This window comes from Mya arenaria, chromosome 4 (assembly GCF_026914265.1).
Source record: "Mya arenaria isolate MELC-2E11 chromosome 4, ASM2691426v1".
NCBI lineage: Eukaryota > Metazoa > Mollusca > Bivalvia > Myida > Myidae > Mya > Mya arenaria.
The window spans coordinates 71,900,329-71,920,393 of NC_069125.1; the positions used below are offsets into that span (position 1 = coordinate 71,900,329).

The 20,065-nt window shown below is 34.7% G+C and overlaps 1 protein-coding gene across 14 annotated transcripts in view; it reads right to left on the reverse strand.

Annotated features, from left to right (window-relative positions):
- Window positions 1–1,220: 1,220 nt before the first annotated feature.
- LOC128231494 (titin-like) overlaps window positions 1,221–20,065 on the reverse strand; it is a 59,130-nt gene continuing 40,285 nt past the window's right edge. For 10 of the 14 annotated variants that reach the window (XM_052944395.1, XM_052944399.1, XM_052944397.1 and 7 more), the window contains 7 exons: window positions 16,560–16,587; window positions 16,094–16,175; window positions 13,896–14,192; window positions 12,169–13,638; window positions 10,681–10,710; window positions 4,518–4,660; window positions 1,221–3,466 (listed from right to left, as the gene is read on the reverse strand). In XM_052944395.1, coding sequence (XP_052800355.1) covers window positions 3,313–3,466; window positions 4,518–4,660; window positions 10,681–10,710; window positions 12,169–13,638; window positions 13,896–14,192; window positions 16,094–16,175; window positions 16,560–16,587 — 2,204 coding nt within the window. In that variant the 3' untranslated portion in view covers window positions 1,221–3,312. The remainder of the gene's footprint in view (window positions 3,467–4,517; window positions 4,661–10,680; window positions 10,711–12,168; window positions 13,639–13,895; window positions 14,193–16,093; window positions 16,176–16,559; window positions 16,588–20,065) is intronic. The other 4 variants (XM_052944392.1, XM_052944391.1, XM_052944400.1 and 1 more) reach the window with 4 other exon arrangements.

Below are 20,065 nucleotides of genomic sequence, written 5' to 3' on the forward strand. Positions count from 1 at the left end.
CCTCTGTTGTTGTTTTATACTATAAGGGAGCAAGTTTGAAGATGTATTTACGCAACGTTTTGTTTAATATTGTTATTTACAGTTAGGAAGCAGGATTTCTACCCGGAATGCGTACCCTACGGGGTACCTTTGACCTCTAAGCATGACCTTGACTTTTAAGGTACAGACCTTGGTTTTGTGAGCAACACGCAACCTCATGATAAACCTTAAGGTAATTTTTTTGAGAATCCTATAATGCCTATATTATATTTTATCAAGGAAGGTAATTTGGTAAGAGTGTGTCACATGGTTAGGATCATTGTATAACCCACAGTTTCAACTACAATTAATTGATGCTCTAAGTTTCATTTCACTTCCACCAGCATTTGTTTAAGATGCGAACACATTTTACGGGAGGACAGTGAGCCACAGAGTTCTTGATATGTGCATGAGTCAAACATGTATTACCAAGTATCAACATTTCAATTTTAATTCACTAATTTCAATGTATTGTGTTTCTGATCAGAGGAGGCAATTTGGTAAAAAGGGTCACAAATTCATGGTTCTTCTACTACACACAAGTTCTCCTTGCCATAACTATAGAGTCTAATAGATGCTCAAGTTTTATTCAATTCTTTTAAAACTTGACCAAGACCTGATTAAAAGTAAATAGATTTGCAGTTTTAATAAAATTACAAATGGACATGTATTTGACAATATTCAAGTTGGGAGTAACATAACTCAACACTTAAGAGCTTATATTGGTTTTGAAGTAATCAGGAAAACATGAAAACCATGGATTGCATGTGATCTGGCTATAAATCAAACCTGTCCAAGATATAATGCACTAACATTGTAGCCCAGTGTAGTGAGGATTGGGGAAGAGAACGTGATCAAATTTTGACAAATCAAGGGCCATATTCCCGGTGTTGATAATGCAATCTAGCAATTTATCTCTGTTGAGATATTATGCCAGTTAACATTGTAACCAAGTTTGGTAAAGATTGGATGACAAATGCTTAAGACTGGAAATGAAAGCGTGACGCCTCAGACAATTCAAGCGGACAATATTATCTGCTATGCTATGCAGATGACATAAAGATGAGGTTGACCACAGAAGTTCTGCACAGGTTATTCATAAACACAATATGCTCTCATCGTGATCTCCTCTATATAGTTGTGCCTAAGTTACCAGTATGTTAAACATAGTTCAATAGTTAAACAAAACAAAAACAAATAGCAATGTTTTGTTCAGTTTATTGATGCAAAGATGCAGAGTCTATAAATTCTAGAACATTGCAGTAGCTACAAGCATATTTAGTTTCCAACTGTTTAACTTTTACATTGTGCTCAAGAGTTTGAATGAAGAATTAAATACAAAATAATGAGAGATGATCTGCTGTATTGGGAATTATGAGGTAAAATTGACCAATTGCATGAAATAGTACTAAACTTATCGACAACTAATTATTCATGTCTGAATAAGTGCATAGCAGTTAACACAAATGGAATATTCAATTAAATTGTTTTATGGCAATTCATTGTTGCAACATTTTTATGATATATACAAAAAACATTTGACTATTCTCCATACATGTTACATAAGAGAAGGTATTCAAAGTAATGTAAGTTGCGCTGATCTATAGAGGCAAACTACTTCGCTAACTAGAGTTAGATAATTGCACAATTAATAGTATTATCACATTTTACTGGTTGTTACCACTATCTATCCTGTACAAACACATGAACATATTAGAAGTGTATGCTTAAGACTTTGGTATAACAATAACATTCAACTGGCGTATGAAACATTACAGAGAAGGTGCAACATGTCACAGAAATGTTCACTACATACTTTAAGAAGTGTAACAGCATTCAGCATGACATTGTCTCATATTGTATGTTTTTGTAAAAACATTTTTAGAAATACATAAATATTTTTTTTGCACTGAAAAAGCAAACTGACTTCTTACTGTTTTTGCAATGTTTCCCTTTTTTACATAACTGTACATTTCATGTTACTCACAGTCTACTCTCACCTATTGCCTTTTTATTCTACAAAATAAATGACAACTTCTAATTTTTGTTCAATTTTAACTTGCAAAATAACATCAGTATACAAATTTCTTACAAAACAAATGAATAAAAATCTCCTAACAATGTTTTTGATCTTGTTTAAATACAAACTACAGTGTTGAAATGGTAATAATTTATACAGTAATACTTAATACAAGAATATAAATAGAAAATACACAGCTATAAAATGCATAAATTAATATACATAATTGTGGAAAACAAAATATTAATTAAAAAGCAATAGCAATAGCACAATATTGAGTAATGGCATCAATGATAATCATACAAAACAACAACAGCAACAGACATCCCGTTAAAACCAACTCATACATTCATAAATTTTTTGATGTGCTATTTAATAGACAATTTTACAATAACAAATAGACACATGATGCTGGTAAGACAATGGTAACAATGCTTACATGTTCATCCCACAATTCTAGTTATTCAATCATTGTTCAACATATTTCATGATCGACCTTATTGGAAAAGGTCTTCAGACTGTATCATGTGGTTTATCATTGTTTATGAAATGAGCAGGAAAATATACTGGGTAATACCATGTAGTTCGAAAGAATCTCATCCCATACTGACCCCTATGATTTTATAGTGTCATAATGTTACGAAACTGGAACAGAAAATCAGGTTCCATTCGAAAAAGTAAGGATATCAACATCAAAAGGAAATCCTTACAAATAACAATTCACAAATAAAATGTTATGCATGTTGTTGGGTTTTTTTTGTACCAAGCACACATCTCTTCATACATGATTATTTAAATCAGAAGAACAACTATCAAACAGAGATACCAAAGCATGCGACATAAACTTTCAAACCAATATTTCTCACAAAAACAGACGTCTGAAGTATTTACAAATGTCATGCTACAAAAGTAAGGCAGCAGACTAAAACACTGAATCACCTCCTAGTTTGTCTTCATCAGGTTTGGCAATGGAGATCATACATTTACTGTCATGAGGATTTGATCATTACTGGTATACATTTTGTCAACATTTAATCTGGCCTTGAAACAGATGATTATATAATTGTGGCAATAAACATCTGCATATGTACATCATGGAAAATTGAGTTATCTTTATGATCTAAGACTGTTGTTCTGGCCTTCTAAAAGGATAACTAAGAAGTCTTTAACTTAAAAGATTCACAGAAAAAGCCTATATAAATGTCCATATGGAAGTTAAAAGTTGTGAATAGCGTGAGCAACAGCAGCAGCAATGATGATGATGATGACGACATCTAGGCAGTAGCACCTTCCTTCTTTTTCTCCCCCCAGGATTTCTTGTACTGTTGTCGACCAAATCCCTCGTCATAGTTGCCCTTGCGTGCAAAAAGCTGCTTGAAATGGTTTACACAGTATATAACGCCTTCATTCATACTGAATGTTTTTGGGCTGAAATTGGCAAGGAATAAATTAAGTGTATTCAGAGTTTTATAATAAAATCACAAAATTACATCAATCATTACAAAATAAAACTGTTTAGTAGTTCTTTAATCATTTTTTTATTGTTTTAATGCATACAAAAAATATACATTTATAAAACACAATTAATGTACTATATGGTATTGCATCGCAATGTTATGTTGTAATAAGGAAACAACAAAATGCAGGCTGCAGAAACAAACATGCAAGCACACAGTCACATACATGGCTTACCTTGAATCAGCTCACACCTTATGAAGGTTAATTTAAACTATGCAGTCTTCCCCCAATTTGGTCTTAAAAATAATCTAAATTTATAAGCTTAATATCAAAGGGTCTGGCTTGTTCAGGACAATCTCTTTCAACCATACAGGAATTCTTTTACCATGATGAGCCTTGCGGAGCGAAAGCCAATACTTGTCTGTTGGTTTTAGTCGAAAAAGAGGCATTACTTAAAAGCTAGAGTAATGGACCTTGAGGGGGAAAAAAAGGAGTTCTTAACAAAGCTTACCTTTGTTCCTGTACCTTAGCCCCCCACTGTACATGTATGGGCACTGAACATGCCAAGTCTAGGAACATTTTTAGGCAAAACAAAGTCACTTCTAGCTGTATTTTGAGATCAATTTAAAGTCTTGATTATTTCTGAGAGAATTTGTTTTCTTGTTCTTGACTTGACGTTTCAGGAGCCTTGTTATATTACAACACAAGTGTTAGTGAACAAGAAGAAAACATGAAATACTGGCTGGTTGTTGAAAATAGTCATTAAAGGTAAACAAAATACCAACATCAATGAAAGTAACTGATGTACTCAATAAATGATAAATGTATATCTGGCTATATAAAGCACTGAAGCAAATCTAGTAATTTATGACCAAATGATTACCTTAGGTAACAGGTGACTGTATAATAAATATGGAAATGAAACATGTGTGTTAAAGAAATGAGAAAAATATACCTTAACGACTACGTTATACAACCAGCAAGAATATTTCAAAATAAACGTTGACTAGATTAATCTTACGTTAATCGTGCACTACAATGCGAGCATTTGAAGCAATTCTTATGATAAACATGGCCGTTGAGCTCAAGTTTTTCCATGGCATACACGGTTTTCTCGCATGCTGAACACTTTTCAGTTTGGACAACTCGGAACATTCCCTTGTCCTGCGACAAATAAACAACAACATAGAAATATCACACACATTCAAGTCAGAAGAAGAGTGACCAACTTTGTGGACAGGCGAGGCTTTTGCCAATGCATATAGACAAACAGAATGTTCATTGCATATCAAATAGTGGTTTGCCCTTCTTCAAATTTCATGTCTAAAACACACAACCCTTCCTTGGTACTTATTTCATCCTCTTACTGGGTAGAATTTATGCAACGTTTCAATAACTATTATGTTAAAATCAACCAAAGAGGGTAGCTTGTCCACAAAGAATATCACATGTAAAATAAGTCATGGAACAAACTGCATCACAATTCTGCAAACAGAAATCAAGAGTTGATACAGGCTGCAATATGAAGCAAATTTAACAGAAAAAATCATGTGTTATGAAATAAAAATGTGCATCAATTAATATGTTTTATATATTTTTTTTTTTTATTTTTTTGAAAGAATGGTGAAAGATTACACTGAGGAAAATACCTTAAGGCGGGACTTCCAAAAGACTATGAATATTCCACTTAAATTTGGTTATGTAAGTATGTGTTCGAAAATAATAACAAAAAACATGAAATCAAAACAATAACAACCTTTAAACTGAATGAATACCATATTGATACAAGTGTTTATATTGTGATGAAAGGGGAAGATACGGGCTCTTTCAAAACATACGAGATGGTGTATTTTAATCATTCAACAGCTGCAAGTGAAGATAGTGGGAAAGATGACCTGGCTCTTCCTATTATACATTATGATGGCAATTTAAATAAAATTAGCTTAATCATACCTTAAATCTTTTTAAATTGGGATAAGATTACCAATTTACCTATTTCTTTCAAATGTAAAATCCTTAAGCCTACTAAATTGAACTTCATGTAATGAATGTTTAGACTTCTAATCATCTAGCTGTTTCATTGGCGAAATTGTCTTACTTGATACAAATTTAAATGAATGTATCATTAAAGGTGTATAATATGACAGTTACTCCGACTTGTGTAGGTGGACAATGGCTATTTCTGGTACAATTTGAACATAAATGTGTATTTCATTAGTCATAAAAATTATTCACCTTTGTGACCAATTTATATCCAACAAAAGGTTATTTTGATTCATGGTATTATAAATATCTGCTCTAATAAAAGATGAAATTAGATGTAAAGCAAACTATTGCTCTGTTAAACAGAAGTTTATTAAATTATCAGATAAATGCTCATGTTTTCTGAATATACATGATGCCAGAGTTCAACAACTAGCAAAGCCTCAATTACTGTATGAGAGGAATGTTGTATAAGCAGCTTAACTAGCTAGCCAGGATCAATACTTAGGTTTATTTAAAAGAAATATTCTGGTCATAATAATTTATTTTGTTTAAGTGTGTAATTAGAGTTACTTCACATGTACAGGTTAAGTTTTCTCTAGTCATGATAAACTTGTGGTTTTCATGTTCATGTAAAAATGCCTGAGGTTAGTGAGTGATGAATCTTTTGTGTTTTTTCGAATACTGCAATAAATGAAATTATGTGTCATACTCCATTGTGTAAGTTTAACAGTAAGTTAATCAACAAAAAGACTGGCAATATTCCCTAATTAAAACAGGAAACAGACCCTGGGTTTTGGGCAATCTATGAGAGAATATCAATCTATCAATCCCAGAGAACATGTGGTGACAATGATTAAGAGGCTGACACTTGGAGGCTGGCTGGCGGGCTCCAGGATCTGAAACAACTAAGCTCAATAACAATAAAGCAGCTGTCCTTCTCGCAAATGTTTTAAAACCTTCATTATCTGTAACTGAGAATTGTTACCCAGTTCAAATTAAGCAGTTCATTATCTGTAACTGAAAATTGTTACCCAGTTCAAATTAAGCGGTCGCAAACTCGCTGAATGCGAGTCAAATTTAGAAAATTTGAGTAGAATTTTATGCACACTCGATATTTTTAATGAGTCACTTTTTTCCAAGTTCAAACCTTAGTTATTTTAATAAGATCGGTAAGTTAACAAAACCCCTCACAATTATTTCAGTGATATGAACTTTTGAATTTTCTGCACTATTAAATTGATCACACACCATATAAAGTATACTAAGTACACAGTAATGATGAGAGTACCATAAGAACACAATCTTCTACAGATTTAGTGGAAACCACATGTATACTTTGTAAAAGAGTTTTGACTATCAAATCACAAGACCAGAAGCCATAATTCGAACCTTCTTTGCTACGGGAGGACCAAACTTGGCGATGGAGCTGCGCACAGATGGGGATCCCTGCTCTGTTCTCTGCGGAGAGTTTGCAGCATTGTCTTCCTGAGATTTCAAGTTGGACACCATCTTGTTAACATATCCAGACCCCAAGGACTTGTCCTGGTCTGCGCCCCGTACAGAGGCTGGTTCCCTGCGGATATTTTCATTACTTGTCTGCCGAATATCATTCTCCTTGTTGTCACCATCATCATTATTTCCATTATAAGTTTTACAATCATGATCTAAGTCTGTGAGTTTTTCATTGTGATCAAGTTCAGTGACTTTTTCATCATTTTCTACATTATCTTCCATATGATTGTCCAGTGTTATACCATTTTCTTCTTCACTGTCAGCTTCGACATTCTCATCATGACCTGAATCACTGTCTTCTGCATCATTTTCTTCTACATCATCGTCTCCTGCAATGTTATTTTCAGCACAATCCTGCACATTATCGAGATTTTCATTTCCGTCCAGTTCTTCTACATGTACATCTTCAGTCTGGCTTTCCTCCTCCATGCTGCTCTCTGTGACCGTTATTTGTTGTTCTACATCCATTCTTGTGAACTATATCCTTACTAGCCAATAGATTCTAATAAGAATTGTTATTTTCAACAAACTCCTTGATATAAACAATACTAGAGGTCTGCCCAGTACACACAGGTTGCCTTTTACCAGAAAAGTGATGTTTAATGTTTCACAGTTTATTTCCACTGATAACTGAACAATCTTAAGTTTTAATTTCCTCACTTTATAGAAGAGAGTCTGATAAAATTAGCCAGTCACAACAGCGATGTTGATGAGTCAACGATCCTATTATCCAGCCTACATCAATGTCCCAGAGTCACAACGGGATCAATACCAATATTCAATATCTGCATGAGTTCATCACTGACACAGAAAACCGAATACTATGCCCAACAATGTCCAATTATACCAAATCCATATCCATTCCTAACAAAGTAACAATCATTGCATAAATTGACCACTGACACTGTCCAATTCAACCATTAGAAACGAGGTAGAAATAATGGGTTTAAACTTTGTACACAGTCTTTATAACCTGTAGGCCAATATTTATCCAAATAACCAATAGTCCCAAGAGTATGAGTGTTTTAATTGTTACACTAAACCTCAATACCCCACCCTTTCCAAGGCTAATGGCCTGTAACCATCTATACATGTGCACCCACAGGAATCAAATGGTGGGAAGTTTTAAACCTAAGGAAAACCTACATGTAAGAAAACGTCCCTTACTGACAACATGGTTGTGAAATTTAAGAAGTAATATAAAGAAAATTTTATTTGTTTTTAGAACAGCTCAGACACAAGAACCACCAGATGTTAACACTCACGAGGATTGAATTCAAAATACCAGAAGAGCAGTCATGTGTTGGTAACCTTTCTCATTCAGAGCTCAGATTTATAAGTGCATGACCAGCAGTGAGCAGATCTCAATGAATGAACCAGACATTTGACACCTATATACAAGTGGCTGTAATTGCTATATCATCAAATGTAGCTGTTTATATCATATATACAGGCTACTGTTTCAATACATGTATTATTGTCAATATTCAGTTTAAGACTATCAAACACATGTAATGAAATGTAGCTGTTTATATCATATATACAGGCTACTGTTTCAATACATGTATTATTATCAATATTCAGTTCAAGACTATCAAACACATGAAATGAAGCTGTTTATATCATATATACAGGCTACTGTTTCATTACATGTATTGTGATCAATATTCAGTTTTATGTTACCGAATACTGCTATATATACATGTATGTAACGTGTACATGAGTTTGTACAGATCCGTTAAATAACTTATTGCAGGTAGCTAAACATCATTTACATCATCACATCTCATATCTTGCTTGCACTATTTTTCTGCAGAAAGATTTTCAAGGCAAGTTTGTTTTCTGAACACCAACATAAAAATATATGATTGACAAAACCAAGCCACATTTTTCACACGTCTAGCTTTGCTTCCATAATTTTTGATCCAGCCAAATCTATCATCATAAATATACATCTACTTAATTATACAAAATGCCCTTGAAAGCAGCCACTTAAACTAGCAAATAGTGCATTAAGTAGCAGTTGTAATAGATGAAAGTATTCTGACCTTTGTCTCCACCACTGTTTCATTAGCTTCCTCCATTGTTGTCCTCCAACACAAATGAACAATGCTAACTAAGGTTCACTAGGATATGCCATACAGGAAATATGGCAACCTAGTTTTCACTACCAATGCAATACTGAGGCATGTCCTCCATCTATAGTATTCACGCAAAGTGTTTCTACTAACGGCTGTGACAAAATATTCCCGCTCTGGGCACTTAGAACATTGAAAACGTAAAAGCCAGTTCCTGTACTTGACTTTTGAACTTCCAAAATGTATGCATCAGCAATAAGTTTGGTGAAGAATGCTAGACTAAGAGTATACAATCATGTATACAGCTTGCAGCTAACTGGTAAACCTTCTCCCTGCAGGAATCTTCATGTTTTATGGGGAAAACTAGAAATTGTCAATGAAATTGTGAACTAAACATGTTGTTTTAATCAAAGAAAATAAATTCAAAACGCTATGGTTATTTCATTGTTTGACTCGGTATTTTGAGAGGATGTAAAAAAAATTGTTTATGTTTTTCATTTTAATTTGAATATTGAGTAGACATTATTTGGTATTAATGAACCATAATCAATTCAAGCTTTTTTATATATATTTTGGAAAATAGATTGTTTGGTATTTAAGCCTAGCAATCACTAGCAGCTGCTAAATGAATCAATATTGTTACATTTGTAAAAGTGGAATATTGATAATAAGAATCGATTATTGCATGTAGTATTTTCTTGTTTGAAGGGGAATAACCAAGTGATGTCTCAAAAAGACAAAAGTTAGTATAACATGATTGTCTCCTATCAGCATGCAATAATTAAATGTAGGTGTATGATTATGAATAGTGCAATACATTTATTTAGTAGCTATTTTATCTTCAAGTTTTAAAGTATATGTGATAAAAGACATATAACAATTATTCATACCAAATAAAGATTGAATTACAGACTTTCATATAACATGAAAAAAACATTTTAACGAAATGAACCGAAACCAAAGAAAAATTAGTTCTATAAACTTCACGATAATCTCTCTCTACTACACAAAGTGAGGGACAGCAGACACAGGAGTAAGTATGTTTTTACCATAAAAAGATCAAATTTCTTTAACCATTTCAATAACTGCTACAGTCACTGTTAAACAAAACATGTTTGTGTCTGGTGAAAGTTATGTTAACATGTTAATAAATTCTTTCTACATAAGAGATAATATTTCTTTTACCAGTGTAAGATCACCCTCTTTCATTAGGTTATTCATGTACTAATATTGCCCCTGTCTAAATTACTGCATGTGCACATTTATAACATGGGTATAGCTGAAGTGAAGTTATCCGGAATCATGCACCGGGCAGGCCACCGTCAGTCCCATCATGGAACCTAAGACCTCAAGGGTTAGCAGGGCGTAACTAGGCAACCAAAATAAGGAATAAAGAAGGCATCAACATACACAGACCTGTCACCACTATCATATAATTCCATATAACCAGATTGCTTTAACTTTTGATAAAAAATGCATTATAGAAATCTTTATTAATCAGAAGTAGTCCATTTACATTTTACAAAACTAGACATGGAGGATAATGGTGAGCAGGTCAGTGTACCGGAGACAGAAACTGCCATGCTACAGTACAAGCCATTAGGTTACCTCGGGATCTTCGCGGGGAGGGGAGCTTTCCTTGAAATGACAAACACACACATAAAGTGAACACAAGCTCATTCCTGGTTAGAAAAATGGCTGCATAAAAATCTCTTAAAATCTAAATTTCAATTTCTATCAAAAAAGGTTATTTCTGAGGTAATCTTCTCATATAGATTTTAATTAATTTAACTTCTTATATAAGTATTGATAGATTTTTCCTCAGTATGCTAACCAAAAATGAACTTTTTTTAAAACATGATGAAGGAACTCACTATTTCAGAAGTTTGGCCAATATTCTCAATTACTGGTATCTTCCATAAATATTCACTGCTTCCCACTTAAATACTTTAATATAAGCACACTAATGTTTACAACTTAAAATTATCATGTTTTACATAAGTATATTTTTTCAGAGTTTATTCTTAAATGAGATCCTACGTCATGAAATGTGATACAACACATATTGTTACACAACATCATGGATATGAAATTTCTTTGTGCAATGTTTTTTTCAGGTTTGAACAGGATGAAAACACACACATGGTTAACTGCACCGGATCTCTTGGTTTCAGTCAAATATTAACAATATATGCAATTCTCTTCTGATGACAAATTCTCTTCTGACGACAAATAGAGCATAAAAACATTCAACATTTATTGAAAGAGTTAACTGTGCAACATTGGGAAGTGTCGGCATGTATATTGGAAGGGAGGGAATCCAGCATTAGCTGTACTGATTATTGCAGAAGTTACATCCCTTTAATAAATTACCTTTCTTTTTCCCTGATCAAAATGAACAAGATATTTTAGTTCAGAATTGAAAACCGAAAGTTTTGTTTCATCAGATATGCTTAAACGCTTTTATCTTATCTTTTACCTATTCAATTAGCTAATTGTGAGTAGGGATCCTCCGGTAAGTATCAGAATGCAGACACTCTGTCTTTAAAAACATTACCAGAGCCTAACCGAAGGTAGTATATCTTGAAAATTTAAATTTTAAAGTCAGATTAAACTTTCAGAAATGTTTAAAAATAATGGTTAATAGAAGCTTAATCTAAGATCAACACAGCACTTATTTCTATGATCCAAAAAAGCTATAATGAAATAACTGAAAGCAGCATTTAGTTGTTAACTATCATGCCCATGGACGAAACCTTGGATGCAAACTCGCAGACTAAAGTAAAGCCTTGGTTCAACTTCCAACTTAAAAAAAAGCATATGCAAAAGACCAAGAAACAGATTGTTTTAATGTGAGGTAAATATTTGTTTTGAAGTCATTCTTAAAAACTGCCAAGTGGTATTAATGGACTTCTTAAAATTATATTAATTTTTGATAAAATCAGAAAAAAGACTGATCTTTTGTAAAATGTTTAGTTTTATAAGCCAAAAGGAGCAAACATAATGCAATTTTATTGTTGACCTATAATTGTAGCAATAAGAACTTGGCAGTTTCCAATCACAAACGTCGAACATGAGCTAGGCTAATGCGCTTACCTTTCTGGTTACAGGTGCTGGGGTTTGCGAGTCCTCTGCAGCCTTCTGCTGGATTTCCTTGAAGCGGGAGAGCATAGAAGCTGTCGTGTTTGGGGCTGGCATCCCTGCTTCCCAGTCAGTGTCCACCTCACGGTACACATCCGCATTGCGTTGCGGGTCGTTTTCGTATGTGGTGGGTGCAGTCTGTGGCTGGTACTGGCCCGGCAGTTCATTGGGGTGAACTCCATTAGTCACTGTGCCTGCTGGGGACTTTGGGCTCATAGGACCACGGGTTTCACGTGGTGGCGTAAACTCTTTGAACCTAGGAGATGCTGATGCTGTGGATTTGGCACTGGTAGTTTCAATCTGTTTCCATTTTGATACAAGATTCTTAGCCATTCCTTGTTCAGGAAGCTCAGATTCTGGAGTAACACATTCCCTTTCCCTTGCATTGTCAGCAGTGGATTTTGCTGGTGTGTTTTCTATAATACCACTTTCTGATTGTCTTGTTTCTATTTCCAAGTGCTTCTGAGGTGTGTTTTCATATACACCAGCCTCAGGGGGTGGGGTAAATTCCTTTTGTTTTCTTCCAGGGGAACTTGACTGTGAACTACTAGATTGAATTTCCTTAAATTTGTTGAGTATATTCTTGGCTGAGCCTTGCTCTGGGAGATCATCCTGTACAAGATCACCGGAGCGGACAACATCAGGGTGAGACTCGGGTGTATTCTCCACCACACCAGCAACAGTGCGACCAGGACTGGATTCTCTTGGAGGGGTGAATTCCTTACTTTTTGCTGACACTGGGGAAGTAGACTGCTTCTGAATTTCCTTAAACCTCTCTAGGGTTTTCTTTGCCATACCAACCTCAGGTAACACCTCTTGAGGAGCCTCACCTGATTTGATCACATCAGGTCTTGATTCTGGCTTGTTCTCGTACTCTCCTGATTCCACAGTTGGTTCATATCGCTCCAGGTAGCCCCTAGCCTCTACTTTGCCTTTCCTCTCTTGGGACACGGCCCTCTGTGGAGATGGTGGGGGCTTGTTACCTGCCTCTGTCTCCAGCTGCTTGAACTTTGACAGCAGATTTTTTGCCATGCCCTGTTCTGGCAGCGGCTCTTCAGCCTTGTCTCCTGACCTTACAACATCTTCCTCAACCTTTGGCACATTTTCATACACACCTGATTCAGACTGTGCTTCTGTGTATTGAATACTTTGTCCACGAGGCTCACTGACAAATTCCACCTTTCCTGAACGGTCAGGAGTCATTTCCCTCTTCTCGTGAAGTTTGTACTGGCTAGACTCAGTCTGTTGTTCCTTGAATCTGTTCATGATGTTTTTAGCAGATCCTTTTTCTGGTGTGTAATCTTCGCCTTTGTCGCCTGAACGAACCACATCTGATTGAACATTTGGTTGGCTCTCAAACTCACCAGCCTCACTCTGACCTTGGTACTGCTCAATATGCTCTGTTGGCTGGCTCTCGTATTCCACCTGCAATTAACAGGAAACACTTCAAAAGTTGAAGAAGAAAATATATTTTTTAAGTCATGATAAAATTAAATCAAACCTTGTTCATTGTTTGACAGACAGTATGAAGAAAAAGTTGATATAAAATCATTTTCATATGTATAACAATCCTTCATCTCTATAACAATATTAACTGTGTTAAAAATAAACAGCTGTATAATAAATACTGTTTTTTATGGCAATATAAATGTGCTGACTTGCTACATGAATACCATCTTTACCTTCTCTGTAGCTCGAGGTGGGGACACTCGTTTCCCACTGGCAACTGGCTTGGACTTTTCTTCAGAGATGTTCTTGAAGCGATCGGCAAGATTCCTGGCTGTTCCGACCTCTGGCAGCTCCTCAGAGGGTCGGTCAGATTCCCGCACAACATCAGGGTTGATCACAGGCTGGTTTTCAAATTCACCGCCCGCATCATACTCATCTCTCACAGAGACTGCACGCGGAGCAGGTTCGTCATTTCTTGTGCCGCCCGATTCAAACTTCTGGCGAACATTGCTCATCTCAGTAAAATGAACCTGCAGAAAATAGAAGCAAAATAAGAATTTTAATACATATGGAATTTTCTTTAAAAAATTGGTGCTTTACAGCCACTGTAATAACTTGATTTAAATAAATATTTATATATATCACTAAAAGCATTTTGTAAAGCAACAGTTTCCTTTAAAAGAAATCAGAGTAAAAACTGTTACAAAGGTATGTATTATCTTTACTATGAATGTTAAAAGAAATCCATATTTATCTTTATCTTTTCCTGTACAAAGAATAAACTGAAAAAGCATGTGATAGCATATTTGACAGAGAAAACAATTTGAAGGCATGTTTAAAATCAAGAGAAGTATTTAACTATACAAATATGGACATGCAGTAATTGGGTTGCTCACTGATCAATAACATTTTCTCTGAACTATTTTCTTTCTTTTTTTAATTATAACCAAAGGAAGATGATCAAGTATACTTAAAAGTATGGTTAAAAGAATAACATTCTTGCATTATGTACAACTTCACATTACCATCTGTTCAAAGCATAAGTTATGCCCATACAAAGTGAACTTATCTCAAAACATAATAACTATCAAGTATGGTAACTTTGGGATATATAGTCATATGGGAACAATGGGCCACAGAATAATGGTTCTAAAAATGTGCACAAGTCTATTTATAGAATGAATACAAAATCAAGGGAGGAAATTGGGTAACAAAGTGTCACAGAGTTATGGGTCTTGTATGACACATCTGTTTTCATTGACATATATTGATGCTTCAAATTTCAAATTCATTCCATTCAAAAGGGCCATAAATCTGACAATATTTAAGTTTATTGAAATCAAAACAGAGATGAGCAAGCAAACAAAGACCCAATTAAGACAGTTGAAAATGTGCTATGTGAAGGGAAACAGGTCAGTGCAGAAGAAATGTGCATTTCAAAGAAAAGAATGTTTACATGGAAATTCTTGCCAATGTACTCTGACAAACAACAACAAATGTGCTCACTAGACTAAATAAAGTGACAACGTGCATGCATACTACAACAACAATGAATGTGCCAGATGTTTTTCGCTTAATATTGAATAAAAATGTTTTTCTTTGTAATCTAATGATAAAATACGTAAAATTACACAAGACTTTATACCATTTTCAAGAAAATATAGAACAGTTTTAATTCTGATTCTTTTACATGGAAAAAAACATATAAGCATTACTTAAGTTTCAGAAAATGTATTTCTTGTATCTGATTTTTAGCAACAAACTGGCAGATTCCAAGCAGGCTAAGATGTACATACTGAGTTCTGAACAGTCTTCAAAAGAATGATTATATATTAACACATAAATATGACAAGGTCCTTTGTATATTAAAAGCTGGATTTTATACAATCATACACAGGTGACTGTGATGTCAAAACAGATTAATGGTGATGTTAACAACACACAGTAAAAACCATGAAGTGAATGACTTAATCAGATCTAAAAAATTGAAAACCTGTTTTAAAAGGAATAAAGTTAAAGAATTGCCTGCTTATTGTCATAAATTAAACATTTAATATTTTAACCACTGAAATAAGGTAATCCCCACCACATCAAAAAACACCCGCTCAACTCTCCCCTTAAACTGCCAAACCTATATCACTAACGGTAACCCATCAAATCACCCGCTCCACTTTCCCCGCATTAGCTCCCAAATCTATATGTCAGTAAAAAGCTATACATGGCTTATGTTTTAAATGTTATTTGAAATCCAACAATTAACAAATATTGACTTGACTTTAAATCACCAATCCATAAAATTCCCCATTTCACTCTGCCCTCTAACTCCCAAACCTATATCCCCCCACCAATTAAAATCCCCTGCTCCACACTCCCCTCAAAATCCCAAACCTGTATCTCCTACGTTCAGACATGTTCACATCAGTATGTATACCTCCTCCTTGTCCCGGGTCTCGCGGAAAATATCTGGGTCTCTCTCTACCTCTTCCTCCTCCAGCCCATTCTCACGTGCATTGCTGCAAAATACAAGGGGCAATTGGTCAAATTATTTTACAGTAAGACATTTTACAAGAATCTTGCCTATGTAAGTTACCAAATGTAGAGTTCTTATTCTGTGTAATGCCATAACTGTGGATGTTTCTCAAGAACCTTAATTGCCATATTTATGCATTCCAATAGTAGGGTTCTTATTTTGTGTGATACACAATTTTTAAACTACTTGGCATGCATGAATCCTGCAGTCTTGGTTCTTAGAAATTAACCCTAAAATATTTATAAGTCAAAATAACTGAAAAGATGGAATTATTTATGCTTATAATGCATAGCTATGATAATTTTCAAAGATATATCAATTTATATGCTGACTTTCATAGTTACTTTAAATGTTAAGAATTTATTACCTAGTTCCATTGACTTTCTGGGCATTTTCTGAAAAGGAAAGGACACCATTAATTCTATAAAGGTTACTTCAGATATTTGTAATAGATGAACAAGCTGAAAATATCATACAATTGATGTATTTTAATATTCAATAATTAAGAAACAACTTTTAGTACAATATATTGCAGAACTCAATGAGAAACAACTGTAATACAATATATTGTTATGCTCAAAGAGAAACAACTTGAGCACAAACTGTGGTCTGATAATCAAGTGTTTATGATCATAAATGAAATATCACTGAATAATCTCCCCGATATGATAGACAGACAGCCAATAATTACTCTCTTTGTCAGTAAATAATAACATCTGTTCCATTCATACAAAACTAGGGAAAATATCATTGAAAAGAAAAATGGTTCTTTGAATGTGTTCCATCGATCATTATCTGCATAAAATAATAAAATAACCTCATTCATATACTGATGCTAATAAAAGTTACAAAGCCACATTAAGATTTTGGTAGCTTCTGATACTAACCCCATGTAATATGTAGCTACACGTCAACATCGTTCTTCATAAAGTTACTTTTTAAATACATATATTATAAACATAATTCATGATTATACACATTCCAATAAAAGCCCAATATTTGGATGTGGTCAGGCTGAGGTATGAGACTGACCAGACTGGCCCAGCGGCCTGCAGCTGTCAGTCAGCCAGTTGGATGTTGGTTTGGGCAAACACTGGAGGCATCAACCCCACGCTGACCGGGCTGATAACGTAGGGTGAACTCTATCACTTGTATCCTCAGACATTCCACAGTCCACACAACTGATCATAACCTTTGAGGATTCTATTGATGTACACTATATTCCTATCTTTATATTTTTAACAACAGTTACATGTACCATTCAATAAAAGACTAGTAAAGCACCACAAGAGGTTGTAGAAGATGATGACAATGTTTACCCCATGTACTGCATGGAGGACATAAAAGCATATATATACAAGTGTTTTAAAGACAAATGTTGCCCAAACCAAGTTTTCCTGGACCATGGCATGAAGTATGACATCATTTGATGGTTCTATTGTAGCCTCTGCCACTCCCAAAGAATGTTACAAAACAAGCATGACCAACCAGGTCTGGTTAGACAGGCTATCCATAACAAACATGACTCTGATGGTAAATATTTTCCTATTCTGTGATATATTATCAGTCAATAAGGTCTCACATATCCCAAATGTGCTGTATAACTTTGCTCGCCGTGCTCAATTATATAATAGTATATACAACATTATCATGATAAACGGAAACTCAAGCAGTGTGTGGTCTTCCAATCAAATAATTTAAGGTGTTAATGCCAGAATCTATAAAATATATTTTGAATAGAACAGTGTGTAAAAGATTTTTTGGCACTGAACAGTCCTAAACTTGCACAACTGAAACATGAAAGTGAAGCAAAATAATGTTGGTTGTAACTTAAAACAGATAACAAGCTTTTAACTTTGCTTAGTAATAATAAGTCTTCTTTATGACCACAAATACCATCTTAAAAAGAAAAATATAATCCAAGAAAACATAAAATGCTGATAATGTCTTTCAAGCAATGGACCTAACCTTGTTAAACCTTGATTTACAACTACCCATTGACCAACATGACAGCATTCAGTCAGAAATGAATGAAAGTGATGATGTATAATGAGGAATAAAAAGTGGGCAAAAGAAAAAGATGAGAAAACAAGATTGTATCCCAGGGATTATTCCTAGCTAGAATGCACTGAACATGACCGAAGGCAAACATGCCTCAATAATCCTCAACATATGTTTTCTCTTTGACATGAGGTGATTAATTGAACAAAATTATGCAATGTTAATGAATCATATAATTACGCTTTTTTGTCTGGTTTGAGGTAACTTTTAAAGAAAAAAACACCCACAAGAAGGGTATTGCATTGGGCATTAAAGCATTAATAATTTATTTGTCTGTTCAACATAGTGGAAAATGCATCAAACTTTTGAAGAAAAAAACACACCCCCAAGAACTAGAAGGTATTGCATTAAAGCATCAATAATTTATTTGTCTGATCAACATAATGGAAAATGCATCAAGCTTTCCAAAACAACATTGGACAACAACAAAATTTGGTGAAACCTTCCATAAAAAATAATGATCTCTCAGACACTACCTGGGTTGGAGTAAGGGTACAGGTCCTTAACATTCATTCCCTTGCCGGCCTCCTTGCTGATTGACAGACGGCGGACGTAAGTGCCATACCAGGGTGACTTTGTAGGCGACTGACCCTGGGGTACCCGGGTCATGGGTACTGCTACATCCCCCACCCCATTTATATTGGGGCTCTTACACTGACCCTCTGAACTATCTCCTTGCCCATTCTCAAGGTGGCTCTTAGGCTGACCCTCTGTGGCATGTGAAATGTCTCCCTGACCATTTTCAGACTGAACTTGGGCATCTTGTGAAACATTCTCTATACCATTTTCCATGGGGTTTTCAGATTTTCCCTCAAGAAGCCCTTGTGAATCAGGCACAATCACACACCCACCTCCATTCATAATGGGGTTCTCAACAATTGTAGATGTGTCTTTCATTGTCTACTTATCCTAATGCTTTGGCAAATCAAATTATGATATAAGTCACTTAATTTTTCTAGCCAATATTCTATATAAAGTTTGTTTTTCAAATAAAAATATCCACCATTTATTTCTTAATTAAAAATAAACTACTGCAAAAAAATAAAACAGCAAGACTGCCCACAAATAATCCAAAGGTAGAAATGCTGAGGTATTTCACTCCCACCAACAGGGCAGGATCAGTGTTTCTCCTTTTACTGCCTCACTTTAATGATTTAATCTCCGGTTTTATCAGCCCTGTGAATTCCTAAACTGTTCTTGAGTGAACACAACATTTTTTGTTTCCCAGCATCTATACTACCTGCATCAAGACCCTAATCTCAATATTCAACATGTCTGCTCTATTCAAACACCCTCAGTTATTTTCAGTGAACAATAACAATGTCCATCAATCACAATATCTTATTAGCACTGTCCATCCAAACAACAACCAAGGATCTACTGAATTCACTATAGATGAACCAATTCATATAGATGAACTATGTTCACATTAACTGGACTGTATCAATAAGCACAATGTACAGACTGTAGACAATACAAGACTTTCTCCTATTTTTGTTTCTTTGATATTCTTCGAGACAAAAAGGGATGATAATTAGTTAATAGTAACTGAGTGCTAGCACACCTCAAGTACTGACTTACATCAATGAGTGTTGTTCTGATATAAGCAATCATCATTGATATTTCCAGAGATATGACAAAGATGATCTCTATTATGAATCATGCAGGGCAGAGTTCCATTCACCTCCAGGGAGGGGGCAAGGAACCACAGATCTCATCTTCCAAATCCTCCCATCTGGTAAACTTATCTCCATGAACCTCTAATTAACAATACATAATCATATCTAATTAGCAAGCAGGTAAACCTATTGG